General features: G+C 40.7%; 2 protein-coding genes across 3 annotated transcripts; one reads left to right on the top strand and one right to left on the bottom strand.

The window, feature by feature from the left end:
- The first annotated feature begins 515 nt into the window (after nucleotides 1-515).
- LOC131299179 (histone deacetylase 5) lies at nucleotides 516-11,100 on the top strand. Of its 2 annotated transcripts, XM_058324786.1 has the most exons (14): nucleotides 519-785; nucleotides 2,413-2,614; nucleotides 3,105-3,251; nucleotides 3,411-3,520; nucleotides 3,781-3,992; nucleotides 5,070-5,134; nucleotides 5,301-5,471; nucleotides 5,737-5,823; nucleotides 8,309-8,435; nucleotides 8,518-8,639; nucleotides 9,229-9,422; nucleotides 9,569-9,695; nucleotides 10,598-10,662; nucleotides 10,764-11,100. In XM_058324786.1, exons 1-14 carry the CDS (start codon nucleotides 601-603, stop codon nucleotides 10,927-10,929), a joined length of 1,980 nt encoding a protein of 659 aa, XP_058180769.1. In that variant the 5' UTR covers nucleotides 519-600; the 3' UTR covers nucleotides 10,930-11,100. The 2 variants fall into 2 exon arrangements, with proteins under 2 accessions (XP_058180770.1, XP_058180769.1); XM_058324787.1 differs by lacking the exons at nucleotides 10,598-10,662; nucleotides 10,764-11,100 and adding an exon at nucleotides 10,386-10,457 and having other exon boundaries at nucleotides 516-785.
- Nucleotides 11,101-12,564: 1,464 nt separating this feature from the next.
- Nucleotides 12,565-16,143, bottom strand: LOC131299178 (DNAJ protein JJJ1 homolog). Its single transcript, XM_058324785.1, has 3 exons — nucleotides 14,348-16,143; nucleotides 13,110-13,168; nucleotides 12,565-13,005 (listed from the first exon to the last, which is right to left on the bottom strand). The coding sequence occupies exons 1-3, from the start codon at nucleotides 16,085-16,087 to the stop codon at nucleotides 12,948-12,950; spliced, it is 1,857 nt and encodes a 618-aa protein (XP_058180768.1). The 5' UTR covers nucleotides 16,088-16,143; the 3' UTR covers nucleotides 12,565-12,947.
- Nucleotides 16,144-17,560: the final 1,417 nt, after the last annotated feature.

The following is a 17,560-nucleotide window of genomic DNA, read 5'->3' as shown; positions in this document are numbered from 1 at the left end:
AAATTGGGTAAAACTCAAATTTGGTACGAGTTTGGGTAAGGAGTGGAGCTCCAATTTGATTGATTTTTACTCGAATTTGAATCTAAATTTAAATTTGAGTAAGGAGTGGAGATGATATTTGGGAAAGGGGGAAAAAAAAATAGACCGTCCATAAAAAGCTTTATTAATAATTTTAAAAATGGTGAATAATTTGGAGAAAGTATTTACTACTTTCCCTTCAAAAATTTATATATGGAGCATAAATAAATTAAAATGACTGGTTGGATGCAGCTGTTTGAATTTTCGAAGGGTGCTGTCAAATATAACTGCGAATTTATTACATATTGCCAATTCATAAAAAGAAATTTTGAAATTTCCTTTTATGAAAAGAAATTTTGAAATTTCCTTTTATGAATTAACAACATGTAATAAATTTCCAGTTGTATTTAGCCGGAACCTTTTCGAATTCTGAAGCTCACCTAGCATTCGATTGGACGACGACGCTAGTCAACGGGGCCTGCTTTTGCTTTACTGGAGCAGGAGTATTTTCTTTCCCAAATTGCCCTCAGCTCATTTTCCTTCTTTTTTCCCTGGGCACCCACAACTTGGAACGACTAAGGAATGGAAAAAATGGAGCTCAAATCGGAAGATAACAAAGGTGAGAATCGACGGCGCCGGCGCGTGGGGCTCATACACGACGAGAGAATGTGCAAGCATTTCGCTCCCGACGACGATTACCATCCCGAAAACCCCAATCGCATCCTTGCCATCTGGAACAAGCTCAAATCCTCAGGCATCACCCAAAGGTCTTTCTCTCTTTCTTCTATGTATACACGTCCAATGGTACTAGTTTTAACCCCAAGGGTTGGCCTAGCGGTCAAGGCCTGAGATTCAGGGGTTCCTCTCTCGTAAGGTCTAAGACCTCTTAGGTGCTATCAACTCCATTCGAGGCCAGTTCATACAGAGCAACTTTGCTCTGGCTTTAATTGGGACCCCGGAAAGTGGGCAGCGGCGAGGTGCGCCATAGCTGGCCCGGACACCTGAGTTATCAAAAGAAAAAGTATGAGTTCTAAGAGGATTGCTACTAAATTCGAGTTCTGTAAAAAAATAAAGCAGAACCCCAGAAATGGCGTCTTTAACTGGACTTTTAGTTCCAAATATGAGTTCTAAGAGGATTGCTACTAAATACGAGTTCTAAGTGCATTCCCCCAGGTGTCCAGCAAAACCGCCGCCATTGCCAAAATTGGCTAGGGTGGACCAATTGATTGCTCCATTGGTTGGGCAAATAGAAAGAGCCATTTTCATTGCCAAATTTGGCAACTAGCTACATAAGCAACAAAGGTGCCCGATCAACAAACAAATGTGCCCCTAGGCTTTTCCCTTCAAAGATCCCCCTTCTTCGCTAGATTGCTCCATGTGAGCAACAGCTAAAGGTGCCCAATTAACAAATAAAAGGTGCTCCCTTTGACGGTAGATCTTTCCGTATCACAAACGGTGGTTGTGAAAGAGGAAATGGTAGTTATGGTAAATGTGCTTGTGGAGAAGCAATGCTATTTTTTTGGCTTTTTGATGATGTAGCTAGCCAAAAAATTGACTTCACTTGTGCAAAATGGCCAGACATGCTCCAATTTGAATAAGCTATTTTGAGTTAACATTATTCCAAATGTAAATAAACACATGGACTTAGATGCACTCAGTACTCGGTAGAGATTCTCTCAGCCTCTCAATGGGTACATTTACAAGCGGCATCCAAAAACGCGATGTTGAGAAATACAGGTGGATGTTACACAGGATTATAATGAATCATATTAACAAGTTATAGAAATATTAAGGATTCTGCCTTTGAGCTCTCCCCTACCCCTCCCTCTAGAACTCTCACTCTCCATGACGGTTTTCTAATTTCCTCTTGTGGAATGTTTTGGTTACGCGATGGTGGTGAGATGAATCTCTCAACGGCGATGGGGCTGAAAACGGAAGAATTGCTCATTGATGAAGGCAAGACCGAGTTGTTATTTTTTTATTTTTTTTCATTTTGAGGTTTCTGTGAAGGGAGTTCTTTTGCCCCTTTTCATCCGAGATATTTGTTTCCATTTTTGGTTGTTCTGTTCGTATTTGTCTTGCCCCGGTTTTTATCATTTATTGTCAACGGAGTTAGAGCATCACTTTACTCCAAAACCACAAGCAGGCAAATTGGTCATTAGTAAAACTCGGGGAGGTCATCTGCCAAATGGCCAAACTATAGGGAGGTAATCCGTACTTTGCCCTTGTATTTTTTCCATCCGTATGATGTTGTACATGATTTTTGCTTTATGTCATCTTTCTTTAAGATGATTGTCATGTTTAATTTCTAGATCTGAGCCTTTACAAATGTCTATTTTCACATAATCTGAATTCTACCATCAAATGATAGATGTTTTTTTTACTGTTGTTCAGATGTGTGGTTCTGAGTGCCAAAGAAGCAGAAGATAAATATATAGCTGCAGTTCACACCAAGAACCACATTGATTTAATCAAGAACATAAGCTCCGAGAAATTCGATTCACGAAGAGAGAGGATTGCTGCAAAATATAACTCAATATATTTCAATGAAGGCTCCTCAGAAGCTGCATATCTTGCTGCTGGCTCTGTTTTAGAGGTAAATCTCTTTTAGTTAGTTTATAAACTCATGTGATGCTAGGTAGTGTTAAGGGTTTGAGCAATGATCATGCCTAATCTTGGTAATTTAAACTGGTTCATTTCTTCCTTTTCTGAGCCCTTTGTGGTATTTTTTGCCAATTGTTTTTTTTAATGCACGCTGAACGTCAAATTTTTGCCTATGGAAGCATGGTTGGGAAAATAAAGTTGTTCTATAGTGTTGAGGATTGCTGTGAGCCGAAACATGTTGATGACAAAATGGCATGTATGAAGACTTTGTATTTACTAATTCTCAATAGAGTTTGCCTAATTATATTTTACCACCTAACTTAGTCTTCCATAGGAAGTAGGGATAAGGTATTTTACTAAAATACATGTTTCTAATTTTATATGACTTATTGCTTTCCTTTGCATATCTATTTGGCGATTGCTCCAATTTATTATTATGTTTTTGAGTTCAAGACCCTAATTGTAGATGCTTTCTCAAGTAGGTCGCGGAGAAAGTTGCTAAAGGAGAATTGGATTCAGCTTTTGCTATTGTTAGGCCTCCAGGTCATCATGCAGAAGAAAATGAACCAATGGGGTTTTGTCTACACAACAATGTTGCTGTAGCTACAAGTTTCCTCTTGAACAAAAGAGTGAGAGCTGGTTTAGGTTTAAGTTATGTTCAGATTAATTTCATCCCATACTTGATTAGTTTAGGTTACCATTACGAGGAACTAGACTGTAACATTACTTAGAAAACATCAACAGATATTTTGGACCCGGAACTAATTATTGCTTTCATGCTATTGCAGGAGTTGGGTATCAAGAAAATCTTGATAGTTGATTGGGATGTTCATCATGGAAATGGTACTCAGAAAATGTTTTGGAAGGATCCTCGAGTATTGTTCTTCTCAGTTCACAGGTATCTTACGAAATTCTATTGCCCGTCTTTCACCTTAGTAGAATCATCTTCAGTGAGAAACTTAGATATATACGCTCATTATGCTAAGAAAAGAAATTCTGGAGAAAGTCATCATTCGTGATATTACTCTAGTCCTTTTGTGCTTGCTAAGCCATGATTGACTTGTTATTAATCGGCTTTAGTTATAGTAAACTTGTTGAGCTTTAATCATCTCATGATGTCGAGTCAATTGAATTAATGGAGCAGTTTCTTTTATCCAGGTACGACTTCGGGACTTTTTATCCAGCTAGTGAGGATGGTTCACATATTATGATTGGCAAAGGACCAGGTGCAGGGTACAACATCAATGTTCCCTGGGAGAGTGGTCGGTGTGGGGATGCTGACTATATAGCAGCTTGGGACCATGTATTAATTCCCGTTGCTAAGGAATTTAATCCAGACATAATAATGATTTCTGCTGGATTTGATGCAGGTTATTATATTAATTGCAACTGAATTAGTTTTAGGTTCCATAGTCATTTCGATCATCCTTAACTTCGTATTTCTCTGAGAAACCTAGTTTGATAGCAAATGCCTTATATGCCTCACTTGAGGTAAATACTTTAAGTTCTTGCACATGGGCAGTGTGCAGATTTTTGCTCTAAGTAAGTATATCTAAGTTATCTTAAGATAAAACAACTTGCACTAAGATGAAAACTTGTTGCTAATACTCTCGACTAAACTCAACACAACAGAACCTTGTCCATTTGCATGAAATAGTTAAGTGCACTGTCATGGAAGAATAACTTGTCCCAACGACATGAATCCCGTGGCGAAATCGTCCAGCCGGTTTCATGCAATGTACTGTCATCGGTTTCGTGAATCATGTTTTACCATTCCTCATAACCAATGTAACTGGCTGATGAACGTTAGATGGAACTATTGAAGAAACTTGCATAGAAATGGCCTAGTTTGAGATTTTACTGCTTAAAAGTATCTAAACATGAATTCATTGCAGAAGATTAGGCAGAAAACAGTAGAATTCCACCAACTGGCAGCCCAGCCAGAAGAATGTGGTGAACTGATGCGTAATGCAAGGGTGTCTGTTCTTTTCCATTTCAACTTCTGACTATGAGGTGATAAGTTAGTTGGTGAGTTACCCAAAACATGCATCAAGAGCGAGGTCAAGCATATAAAATGCTGTCAATTATAGCTTTAGCCTAGATCTGCCCAAATTGCTAGTGTGAGGAGGAAGCTTATTAGATTATGTAATGCCAGTACCATGTTGTGTCTTGTTTAGATGGAATGTATTGTCTATCCGTATAATTATATTGCTGATGCCAACTAGTTATTACTTATTATTACTTTCTTGGATATCAGAACATATACATATTTTGACACATTCTTATTCCATCATGTACATTCAGTAAGGTAATCTAATTCTCTTCCTTTGTTTCCTTAGCATGGGCCCAATCAATCTTAAAATGTGTAATGATAGATTGTTGGGCTTTTTATTCTGTATGAATTATATTTAACATACTTTTTTTTGCCGTTGCTTCTTGTGTAATAGCTGTTGGTGATCCTCTTGGGGGTTGTCGCGTTACGCCATATGGGTACTCTGTTATGTTGAAAAAGGTACTATCAAATGCATGTAGCCAATTACCATAACGATATTTCGTCTATGTATTTGGATTGCGATCGCCCTTAGTTATTCTATTAAGTTCCTTAGCAACCTTGATGATTACTGAATTACTGAAATCTTTGACCTTCTGTATCTAATTTCTTTCAATGTCGTTTGTAGCTGATGGAGTCTGCTCAGGGTAAGATTGTTATGGCATTAGAAGGAGGATACAATCTTGATTCTATAGCGAATTCAGTTCTAGCGTGTGTAGAAGTATTGGTAGAGGAGAAGCCTCTCAGTGGTTCTTCAGAGGCATATCCATTTGAGTCCACATGGCGAGTAATACAAGCGGTAAGTACTGGGTTCTGGTTTTTATGGGTTAAACTACATGTCTCACATTTGCTCTTACAATAAACCTTTTGGTTCTAGTTTTTACTTAGCAAAGTAGCCAAAAGCCAAACAAGAAGGCTGATGTTAATGATAGTTGCATCCAAAAGGGACCCCTATCATGACAGAATATTCTTGGTTATAGGGGTTGGCAAAGCTAGGCCGACATTTTTTTTTATTGGCCACTTTATTTCTTGTGAGTTGTAACTGACATAACTACTGTATTCAGGTCCGTGAAAAACTGAGTCCATTTTGGCCGATACTAAAGTATGAATTATCAAAGAAATTAACTGATGGAAAAGCACCTCCAATTCAGGTGATACTCTCTCTTACTTGGTAATCTTGTCTTTATTAGATCCTATTCTAGTTAGATTTTTTATTTTTTTTTAAAAGAAGTAGCTTGCGTACAAGTTATTTATGAATTTGGTTGGAAGAACTTATTATTTGTTAGTTCGAAACCGATAACAAAGAACAGCGATGACGGTATTTGGTTGCAACATATCTGTGTAAAGCGTTAGGTTTTTCACCCGTAGAATATTTTGTCATTGACGGAGAATGAGTTACCCTTTCAAAATCAGTAAGTCAGTTCGTGGGATTGAAGATGCTCGTATCTCCAAGGCATATGCTATCACAGATTTATCTAGATCTATATTACCAGCCTGCTACCACTGTCAACAGTAATCATATCTATCAAACTCCCTTACAACTCCCCACCGATGCCTCAATTGCTCCATTCCCATTGAATAACCAATGGCCACATCCACCAAAAACCATGCCTACCTCTATGAAATCCAAAAGTGCTGATGACCATTTACAAAGGGACGACCACTTTTGGTTTCCTTTCAAAATTTTGGCCCGCCAGATTTTCTCACCATCCTGATCAGTCATGGCTATCATTTATCGTTTCATCCTTGCCTATTACGTGTTTGAGAATTTGATTCAATGAACTACTTTTTGTCTTCTTCCTCTATTTCCCCCTAGAGTTTGAAGCATTTTATATATTTTCACTACAATCAGTTTGAGAGTTAAAACATGAGGCCACAGTTACAAGAAACACTTCAGAATGTTGCTTGCCTCTGCGTATATCACTTTGATTTCAACCGAGTCAGCTACAAATAGTTTCAGAAAGATGCTTTACTCAATCCAACCAAACACTGGAAAATAAGTTGATTTTTTTCTTTTATTTCATGATTTTTTTTTTCCTTGAATGTACATCTAACCTAACCTAGCCTCATAGTTAAATGGCGATGTGAATGAACGGCTCAAGAAAGCTGAGGAACCTGCTCAAGCCGCCGAGCAAAGGGCGAAAGAGGCCGAGCATCAAGTGAGGACTGCCGACAAGATGAGAGAGATTGTTGAATCCCCCCTGTGGCCAGGTAGAGCTTGGTGACCCTGGTCTGGTTGCAATGGAGGTTGAGAGAGAATGCATCCAAACCTAGATGAGGCCGCCGTCACGTGTGACCCTGTGGTAGGTGGTTAAGTGGAGAAGCATCATTTCGATAGGGGTTGTGGTTTTCCATGGGATTTGAAGAAGGGAGATAGAAGAGGGAACCGTGGAGACCGGAAAGACATACTCCTATGCCGCCAGGGAATGGGAAAATTGTGGATACAAGCATGGTTGGTGAGATGGGCATCGGCATCAATGTGGAACCACACCCCACCCCCCCACCCCCCACCCCCCGCTTTTTTTTTTTAATCTGTTAGAGTTGCCTCATTTTGATCTGGAAATTGCCACATCCGATGAGGGTAGTGACTAGGAGTGACAGAGTAAGGAGGCCGTTGGTGAGTCTTATATCTCTGTTGTTTGTGGCCATCCGAGTGCAGAAGTGTATGATGCCGCGGCAAGCACACCCAATTTGTAGAGGGAGGGGGAAGGATGGGCTTAGCTTTGACTTGTAACTATCCATCTACATGCTATGCTTTAGTGGTCATTGAAAGCAATTACCTTCAAAGCCTTTTGCTCTGTATTGCTTTCTTGGATGGTTGTCTCCTCATTTCCCCTTGCTCTTGGCAAGGCTTACATTTTGGTATATTATGCCGAGGCTTTTTCTCTTACTCTTTGCAGCCCAGGAGATATGGAAGGACAACAAGAAGGAGGTGGGCTAACCGCCCCTTCATTCAATGGATTGTCATAATAGCCCATTTAAGTGGATAATTATCTGATTGATAACCATATAAATCTTGTAGGATGAAGGAATAAGTGCAGATCAGAAAAAAAAAAAAAAAACCCGAATAAGGACCGAGTGGGACCCCTTTTTTGGTTCGGCCAGCCATGCCAAGTGGCACCATCCCATTGGGTGGACACATTCGGGTGTAAAAAGGAACAAAATAACACACTGTAATGCGAGAAAACTTGTAACTCCGAAATCCCTTACACACATGACTCATAGTAGATGACGGTTCCATGAAATTGTACAGTATTTGCGCACAAGCGGGTGAAGAAACCCCTTTCCTCTTCATTGTAAATTGCACATGGTACATAATTCTGGAGTTTGGTTTGCAATCTTCTGAGGAAAGGGGCTTGAGGGAGAGAGACTGCGTGGCGAGGTGGTGCCACAGCAATGGCGGAAACGGTGATGAATCCAGTGGATATTGTGCCTAGGAGTTGGAGACCCCACCCCCATGCAAGGTTATGTTCGGACTTGTACCAATAAAATGATGTTATAGTGCTTCTTTCTTTTGCATCCCTCCTTGCTGGCTCATCTTTTATGTTTCAATTGCTTTGCTTAACATATAGGTGCTGCGAACCTTATCCAATTGTTGCCAGTTTCCACCTAAATATGGTTGTGCTTATGTTGTAGATCTCATGCTCAGATTCTGATGGTGAGAATGATATTTGTGCAAATATTGTATCCGAAGATCTTGAGAAGGCTGTTCAGGACGTTTTGCAACCCTTTTCTGAGCTGAGAGTTGGTATTAATAGTAACGGTAAAGACCACCTCAAGTATGTCTAGCCAACGAGTCATTCCTCTTTTGAATTCTCTTATGATGAGCTTGAAACTCGATGCAGATGAGGTAAGTACAGTTTCTGCCCCCTGGAGATTAGAGCTTTCAAAGATTGATGTTTGGTATGCTACATTTGGGTCAAATATGTGTAAATCAAGATTCCTCTGCTACATTCAAGGTGGACAGGTAAAGATCATAGACCTTTATGCTTTTAAAAATGTTACTCAAAATAAATCGAAGTAACCTTTATAAGTGTAAAAGTTCTCCTTGAAACTTTTTTGTCACTCGGTATATTGTTCTTAATCTAGATTACCTGTGGTGTTGCCCCTTGATTAAACAGATCAACTTTGAAACAAGGGTATTATGTAGGGTGGTGCGCGTGTTTCAATGTCATTCAGTTTCTCTTTTCTCTTTTCTATTGTTTTTTCAAGTTCTCAATGATAAAAGGTATTCATGTGTGAACTTGCACCAGATTAGAGGATATTCTCTGTAATGAACTTGATTTTCCATTTAGGAGAAGTAACTGATTTTCCAGAATCCAGATTAGAGGATATTCATGTGAAAGCTTTCGTTTTGCCACTTTTTAGCAAAATTGGACTTCTTTTTCACCTTCAAGTGAGCATGTTATGCTCTCCCAGGAATTACATTCAGATATACACACGGCCAGGCTGTGGGACAGGCCTTTAATCTCCATTTCATCTTTTATTTTGGGGTCAGCATCAATAATTCCATGTCTGTCTTCTTCTCCATTCTCTTACTTTTTCTTAAATGACAGGTGGAAGGCATGATAAAAGCATGTGCTGGTTCACTGGATAAAAGCCCACCAAAAGAGATTTTGTGGAAGACAGTCCCTCATCGTTTATTCTTTGGTCATGATCAAAGTAAAGCTTGGGGTCCTGGAGGGGTTGCTTTCCTGCATCCCGAAAGTAACTCTCAAAATAGAGCTTACATGTGCCTGTACAGAATCACGTATGTAATTTTTCATTTAATAACTCATCATCACAAAGGGTATTACTGCTTCGACAATTGACGATTCCTAGAAGATGTAAATGATCTCTCAGTCATCAGTCTTTCAACATAGAATTTGGTGTTTCTAATCTAAGTTTCTTTTACAGGCTTGAGCAGTTCAATGATGTTTTGCTTCAGGAAAATGTTTCAAGAATTGACCTGAGTTCTCCTGCGTTTGATTTGACTGACTTAGACTCCATCATGGAGAAGGGGAAGTCTGTGGAGGTCTTGGAGGTACTTTCTTGTCTTCCATTCTACCATTCTGCAATACTTGTTTTCTTTAGGGTCTGACTACCATATTTCTATATGAGCATCTCTTTTGAAGGAATATATTTTTGCCCAGTCAGTGTTTGGTTCGCTTAAATGATTTTGGGATGGAATGGAACTATCATTCCTAGGCCTGCCAATGGAATGGTCATTCACCTGGATTTTTTGAAAGATGATATCCAATTTATAGCCTGTTACTTTGTTGGTGACCCAAACGTCGCTAGAGCATTACAGGAGAATGACAATTCCATTCAGATCGATTCTAGTGAACGAAACACTGCCTGAGTGCATACCAAGGAGCCATCTTGAGCCAAAAATTAGCTATGGTCAGTTGATTGCTATGTAACCTAATTTATTGTGCTAAAGGCTGAGGATTTCTGTTACTTGTGACGGTCTTCCTTGTCTACAAAATCGGTCAAGGCTTTGTATGGACTTCAGGGTGGTTCTTTTTGTCCTCAATTTTTTTTTTCACTCCAAGGACCTTATTCCTTCATTTCTTTTAGGTTGATGGATTTGTGGAGAGTATGAAAAGCCAAGGGAAAGGATGAGGGAAATGAAATGAAGCTAGAATAATTTCTTTGTTTTCCCTTATGCTTTCCTTCCAATTGGTAAATCTCTCTGTAATTCCATGATCTAAAGACAACCTTAATTTTCCAGAAGGTTGTGTCTGGAGTAAAACCTTTCTGCTTACCGACTGTTTGGCTGAAAGCCTGAAAAGGATTCCTCCAGCTACCACTAGAGGTGCATAAATGTGGGTGCCTTACATTAGAGATTCTAAACCTTACAGAAAAACGATGAGTTGTCAAATCTTGAGTAACAAATACATTATCTTCTCGCACTATGGGAATGATCTTTTGATATCCATGCAGAGAGGCTGGTACCGTAACGTCGTACACCTGGGAAATGAAAGTGGCATTCCGATATTGACAATGACGTAAGTGCATTTTTACACGATTAATCTGTTTTCCATCATTTTAGTTTTCATTGTGGCAACGGTTCATGTGAAAGGGATCAACATTTAATTGTTTTATTCAGGTGCACCCTGTCTGATGTCGAAAGCTTCACATCTGGTATACTTCCCTTATGTGCCCCTGCCAAAGAATATGCCGATACCTTGGTGAGAGGCCTGGTCGGAGGAAATCAGTTTTCAGAGGAGGAAGCTATGGCTTACATTCTGGAAGCTTCAACAAATCCATTGTGATTTTAGTTTGACTTGTAAATTCCTTGGATTTTTGTTGTTGGAAATATCCCATTTCCACACACAGGGTGGTGGCTAGATGAACAAGCTTAATTATGGGCACAGTAGTAGGGCCTGGTAGTGAATATGGTTTGCAGTCGATAAGACATCCTCTCAAACTTCATTGGTACTTAACGACTCTCTCTCTCTCTCTCTCTCTCTCTCTCTCATGTGATTTGAAAACCATCATACCACTAGCCTTGTTGAGTTGATGCCAACAACAGCCAATTATTTTGGTTTTGGAATGCACGTACGGTTACAACCTTTCCGAAAGCTGAACTCAGGGGTTAACAAGGTTTGCTTTGTTTGACCAGATGTTATAACTTGAAAGCTCGATTAACTTGGTCTGATTTGTAGCCGATGCAAAACAATGTCGGCTGTGTTTGTTTAGGAGTAAAATATTTTCCAGTAGAATGTTTTCTCCGTTTTCTGGTGTTTGGTTGCACTAATTGCAAGTAAAACATTTTACTCGTAAAACCTCTTTTGGCCAATGAGGTAAAAGGAATGGGGGATTAAAGGAATGGGGGACCCTACTGTTTCTTAGGAGATATCATGGGTGTTGGCTCCATTTGGGTTGTCCATGCTATGCAATTGATGGCTCAGATTTTATTTCGGCCGAAGAGATCTCCATTCAACCGAGGTTAAATTTGAGCTGTTTATTGCCGAGCATGAATGGCCTGGATGGGGCCAACACCCATGCAAAATGACTTTTATTTAAGTCTTCCCTAAATCATTTTAAAATGCGATCGTTTGCTTCCCCAAACCCAATTATCCCTGTCTCTAGCTCAATATCCTCCTCTGAATTCAGTTCTACAACTAATCGATTTGTGGCCATCCATGTTTTATTATATAGTAGTACTAAAATGCATCACAGCCGTAACTCTGCAGGCCAGCAACTCCCCATTCCCCAAAGCCCTAATCTCATTTTCCATTACCTTAAAAGTGATTTTAATGTCCTATTGGATTTGTTTTTAATACCGTACTGGATAAAATACTGTTTTCTTTCTAATATGATACGTACCCATGTCAGTGAGATAAAGGGCACCTTTCTCACATGGACATTCTTTTTTTATATATTATCGTAAACAAATACATTAAAAAAAATCCTGTACCAAGTTTGCAAGGCAATTTCATTTCTGGAGTACTGAATTTCCTAAAAAAACGTTTGTTTGCGGACAGCAAACTGACCAAACCGACGCAGTTCTGAGTCCCGCAGCAGAACTGATCTCGGTGGAGAACTTGCCTCAAACCACGCTGAACTTGCCCCTACCAATACACTATAATCTTGAACCATAATAATTCTCTATTGACACATGCTTGCCTTTGATGTCAAGGAAAAACCATGGAACTCTCAATTAAATCCAAATGAAATCAAACACCACAAAAAGTAACGGAAATTCATGGAAGTAGGATTTGTATCAAAATTTTATGGAGGAATTTGCGAAAGGAAAATTAAGTATAAGGAACTTCCCTTCACAAATTGAAGGCGTCTTTTCCCAACCCTTTATCTTTTCCTCCGCAAATTCTTGAACCAAACACATTAAAGTCAAGCCATCAATCATATCAGAAGTTAGAACCATTACAAAGCATGAAACAATCTAGACAAAGAAGTCGGATTGTATATGATTAACGTATGGTATTTGAAAATGTACATTCATGGATCAAAATTCTTTCAAAATACAACCAATGGAAATTATTAGAGAAATGCTCCTCTCCTTCACTAGAACTTGCAATAAAATCTGAGGATTCTATGCAAACAATTTCTCCTCTCCTCTATTGCAAAATTCATACAGAGAATCCTTGAACTTGTAGTGTGTTTAAGTTTCCATAATAGAACAAGTTTCTCCAAAGCTTCCAGCCATGAATCCGCATGGTGGTAGCACAATGAAAAATGAAGCAGAATCATTAACACCCAGTTCCAAAAGGCAATTCATGGGCTGCTGAGAATTTACTTCCTTTTCTCTTATCTGTATAAATCAACTTCATCGTGATTTCAATGAAGCATGACCCGTGTCACCCAAATGTTTATGTAGTCTATTCCTGTCATGATGAAGGATACAAATCCAAAGGATCAAAACCAGAAATAAGAGCAAACAAAACAAAACAAGAGGGATATAGCCAACGGGACTTTCACCAAAAATTACCTCGATTCAAAGTCCTCGCCGCAGGTATCACATACAGTGCCAGAAGCTTTTGATGTCGCCTGAGTTGAAAAGTAACATGTTTTTCATGTTAGATACAATGAAAAAGAAAATGTAACTAGAGGATCCATTTCACTACATTCAACCAACCGCACTAGTTATCCGGGAAGTACTTTGAATCAAAGCTACAATCTTAATCTAATACGTAAGACACAGCACACACACACACACAAAAAGGGCACAACAGGACCTCACAGGGAGAGTCTTACATGTACTCTGAAAATAGGGAACAAAATTGGCAGCATCTATTCCTTTACTTATCAGAGCCAATATCTATCTCACTTCCACTTCGGAAACACTTGATCCATAATCCATTAACTTTGTAGAAATTCAAACTCCATATGGATATGGTACTGTTGTTTAACAGGCGATATAAAAAGCCTAACTAAGGAGATAAACTAACACGAATTATGCTCCGTTCCGGAAACCTAATTAAAAAATAAGTACTTATTTTGCCACTTCTCATTCAAAAAATAAGAAAGGTCATTCCACAAAACCCAAATAAAAAATTCCATTCACATTTTCAAATTCAAAAATAATGTAAATGAAAAAAAAAATCAAATTTTTTTGCATCATATTAAAGATCTCAATGAGATCAATCAAACAAGATCCATAGTGATAGAAAAATTATTTGCTTAAACACATGATTTTTGAGCTTGAAGTTGCCTTATACAAAAAATAAGACTGTTGCTATGATAATGGGCGCCTGCGGAGGGAAATCGTACCGACGGCCGCGCCGGGCCGTCTCAGCCACCGGACGGCCGATCCGAGCCGTTCAAAAATTCTAAAAAAAAAACCGAGATGGCCCGCCCAAGAATCAACGGCATCCGAGGTGTGTAGGATGCTTGATCCGAGCACCCCTTTTCCGAGTATATATGAACCTCGGTTTTTTTTTTAGAATTTTTGGATGGCTCGGATCGGCCGTCCGGTGGCTGAGACGGCCCGGCGCGACCGTCGGTACGATTTCCCTCCCCGGCGCCTATTGGTACCTATATAAATTCTTCAAAAATAAGCACCTCATTCTTATCTTTGTGGAACAAGCCTTATTATTGAACAAAAAATAAGTTCTTATTCCATTTCTGGAACGGAGCCTTAGGGTTCTAGCAAGCTTATTATTTGACAAGTAATACATAGAAAACAGGTAAAGCATCAGACAAGAGATTAACTCAGTGCAATACTACCTTCTGTTTCCTTCCTTTGGATGAGTTCTTCGATTTGGCATTCGCATCTTTCTTCGCATTCGCGTCTTTCTTCGCATTATCCTTTCTGTCAACAGGTTGTTTTGAAACCTTACGGCCTTTTTCTAAGAGATATTCACCTTTATCATTACTCTCATTTTCAACAGAAGAAGGAAACAAAGTCCCATCCTTTTGTAAACCGTCATCATGCCCATTATTTTCCGCAACCTGATCACTGTTTTCAGTTCTATCAGCTGTAGCAGCTTCGTCATCATATCTTCTACCCCTCTCTCCTTTCGCTCCCCTCTTCCTTCTAGCCCCCTTCGTGTTATTATATTCCCCAAAATCCATTTCATCATCATCACTTCTGCCACCATCTTTTGTTGATGAAGCCTTGGCCTTAGGCTTGTGGACCGAGCTCACATTTTTCTTGCTCTTGTGCCCTGATAACATGGCTTCAAGCACACTTGCTTCGTCATCATCATCATGATCCTCTCCAAATGACTCATCCATGCCTTTAGCTTCACCATTGTTACCAACATCCTCATTCACTTCTTCCTCACTAGATTGGGCATCATCATGATCACCATTTTGTTTGGGAAATCCAAAACTGCTCTCAAATCGATCGCTTAGCTCATCAACCCCATCATCAACATTACCATCAAATCCCTCTTGTCTCTCCTCTTCTCCTCTTTCTTCATCACCAAATGCTTCCTTCAACTCTGCCACCTTCTCCTTATGCTTCTTCGACTGCTCGTGGTTCTTCCACTGCTTCTCACTCTTGAACTTCTTCCCACAAACCACACAATACAACTCCTTCTCATCCTTCTTCCTCTTTTCATCTTCCTCATCACCCTCATTACCATTCTCAACAACCTCCCCATCCTCCTCCTCCACCTTTGCCCACTCTGGCTCCCTATACGCCCTCGCACGCTCCATCTTCTCTCTCTCCGCCACCCTCTTCCTCTCTCTCTCCTCCTCCCTCTTCCTCTCCATCTCCTCATTCCTCTTCACCTGCATATCAATCACCCTCTTATCCCTCTTCTTCGCAAACTCCGCCAGACCCCTCACCGTCTCGTTGTACTCCCTCCTCGCCTTCTTCCTCAGCTTCTTGTTCTCCTCCTCCATCACCCTCCTCGACTTCCTGTTCGCCCCCGCCATTGCGTCGTACTGATCCACCCAGCAGAAATCCATCACCGTCGCGAACCCTAGCCAGTACCCGTAGAACGCCGTCGCCTGCTCGTACGGACTCTCCAAATTACCCATCACCGGGGCCTCCTTCACCGCGTCTAACCCTAACCCTAACTTCCTCGCGAAATTCAGCTCGTTCGAGTAAATCTTGTCGAAAACGTCGCCGTAGACCTTGTAAAATCCCTTTTTGGAGTCGGTGAAGCCGGAGAATACTGAGTTGGAGAAGAAGGAGAAGAGGTCGGGGACGTAGGAGGAGGACTTTGACGAATTGGAGGAGCTGGAGCTGGAATTGTTGGAGAAGAGGATTTGGGAGCGGTGGGAGTCGTACCAGGAGCGTTCGCGGGGATCTGAGAGGACCTCGTAGGCGTTGACGAGCTCCTGGAAAGAGGCGGTGGCGGCGGCGGACGAGAGGCCGGACTGGACGAGCTTGTCCGGGTGGCGCTGGAGGGCGAGCTTCTTGTAGGCTGAGCGGATCTCGTCGGGGGTACAGTCGAGCCGGAGGCCGAGGACCTCGTACAGGCATCGCTTCTCCGACGGAGGAGGAGAAGCCATTGTTGAGCTGTTGTGAGTTCTCTTCTAGGGTTTTCTGATAGCTTTCGGGGTTGTTTATTGTGTTAGGCTTAACTGCATCTTACCTCCTTGAACTATTACACTTTTTCAAAGTACTTCGTAAACTACGAAACCCTGTACTTAACTACCTTAAACTGTATAAATCTTTCAACCTGAGCCTTATTTATATCTAGTTGCTAAATAGCTGTTAGATTATCTCCACTTCTTACTCAGATTTTGTAGGGAGGTATTCCCGAACAGGTACAAAATAAGTCCGAGCACGATCAAAAAAGGGGTCAACGCGCTGTGGACCAGTGATATGAGAAGTCAATGGTCCAGAGAGGTTGTACGATTCTCGGTGCAATAACATGAGACGTTATTAGGACCAAATCCAAGGAACATGACATGAGATGCCACTGTTCATAGGAACTTGTTCGGCAAGAGAGAGCCGAACAAGAAGAGAGCTCCTTAGAAAGGATATGGTTCAAATTGTTTTCTTAGGACCGGTAACACGTGAAGTAACTGGTCCAGGCCGTCTGTTCGGCCATGAGATGGCCGAACAGAGAGAGAAGTCCTATTTGAGGGAACATTCTCGAAGGGTCCAGAATCACTGATATTTCGTTAAAGGATGAGATCCCAAGAATATAGGATCTAAGAAAGATACCCAACGAATATGGGATGTTCGGCTTGATATGGAAAAGAGTCCTACAAGGATTAAGGTAATGAACCGATAAAGGAAACGAGAATCCTTGATATCCTGGGATTTCTATACGAGTTAGGAATCCTAGGGCAACATGGATGCTTGGCCAGCAAGCATACGCAAATCTATAAATAAGAGGTAAACCTAGAGGTAAAAGGTACGCAATACACTGCACTCTATTTGCTTTCCTACTGATAATTAGGGTTTGATCACTAGTACGAAAGACTAACAAAGGCATCGGAGGGCCTTTGCCACGAGAGGCAAAGGTGCACTCACTCATTGTCTGTTTTGCAGGATAAGGATTTCTTTGGCAAATTAGGGTTACGTTCAAGAGACACGTGAAGCCGCCGCACTCCAGTGCTGTACAAAGCACTACTTGAATTTGTCCACCTACAATTGGCGCCGTCTGTGGGAACGAAAGAGTTCCCTTTGAAATACGACCATGGTGGAAGTACAGCCAGCAACGCCACACGACCCAAAGGATGTGTTAATTGGAGGAGGGGATAAGTCTCCACCCGGGGCTCCGAGAAAGCCCGAAGGAGGACACAAAAGGACCACGAGTAAGGGCCACCCCCTTACTATCCACGGCAACTCCAGAAATAGAAATAGAGAGACGGCATCGAAGTCCACGAGAAGGACTAAATCCCATCGAGGGGATGAATCGATTGCACACTCCAAAAGTGTATACCGTAGCGAAGACGTTCTTGATAAGAAGAGACAAGAAATTGAGGAGTATGCTCGTTTGATCAAAAAATGAGAACATGAAATCAGAGAAC

This window comes from Rhododendron vialii, chromosome 8a (assembly GCF_030253575.1).
Source record: "Rhododendron vialii isolate Sample 1 chromosome 8a, ASM3025357v1".
Classification (NCBI taxonomy): Eukaryota; Viridiplantae; Streptophyta; class Magnoliopsida; order Ericales; family Ericaceae; genus Rhododendron; species Rhododendron vialii.
Note: the sequence above shows the minus strand (reverse complement) of the source record. Positions and strands in the feature narration are given on the sequence as shown.

Bases quoted from the DNA above. Each gene is read 5' to 3' on its own strand.
- LOC131299179 (XM_058324786.1), top strand. From the start codon at position 601: ATGGAAAAAATGGAGCTCAAATCGGAAGATAACAAAGGTGAGAATCGA. The intron at 3,521-3,780 runs GTATCTTACGAA...TCTTTTATCCAG, and splicing joins TTGTTCTTCTCAGTTCACAG to GTACGACTTCGGGACTTTTT. The intron at 5,824-8,308 runs GTGATACTCTCT...CTTATGTTGTAG, and splicing joins GAAAAGCACCTCCAATTCAG to ATCTCATGCTCAGATTCTGA.
- LOC131299178 (XM_058324785.1), bottom strand. From the start codon at position 16,087: ATGGCTTCTCCTCCTCCGTCGGAGAAGCGATGCCTGTACGAGGTCCTC. The intron at 13,169-14,347 runs GTAGTATTGCAC...TTTTCAACTCAG, and splicing joins CCAAAGGAAGGAAACAGAAG to GCGACATCAAAAGCTTCTGG. The intron at 13,006-13,109 runs GTAATTTTTGGT...TCATCATGACAG, and splicing joins GGCGAGGACTTTGAATCGAG to GAATAGACTACATAAACATT.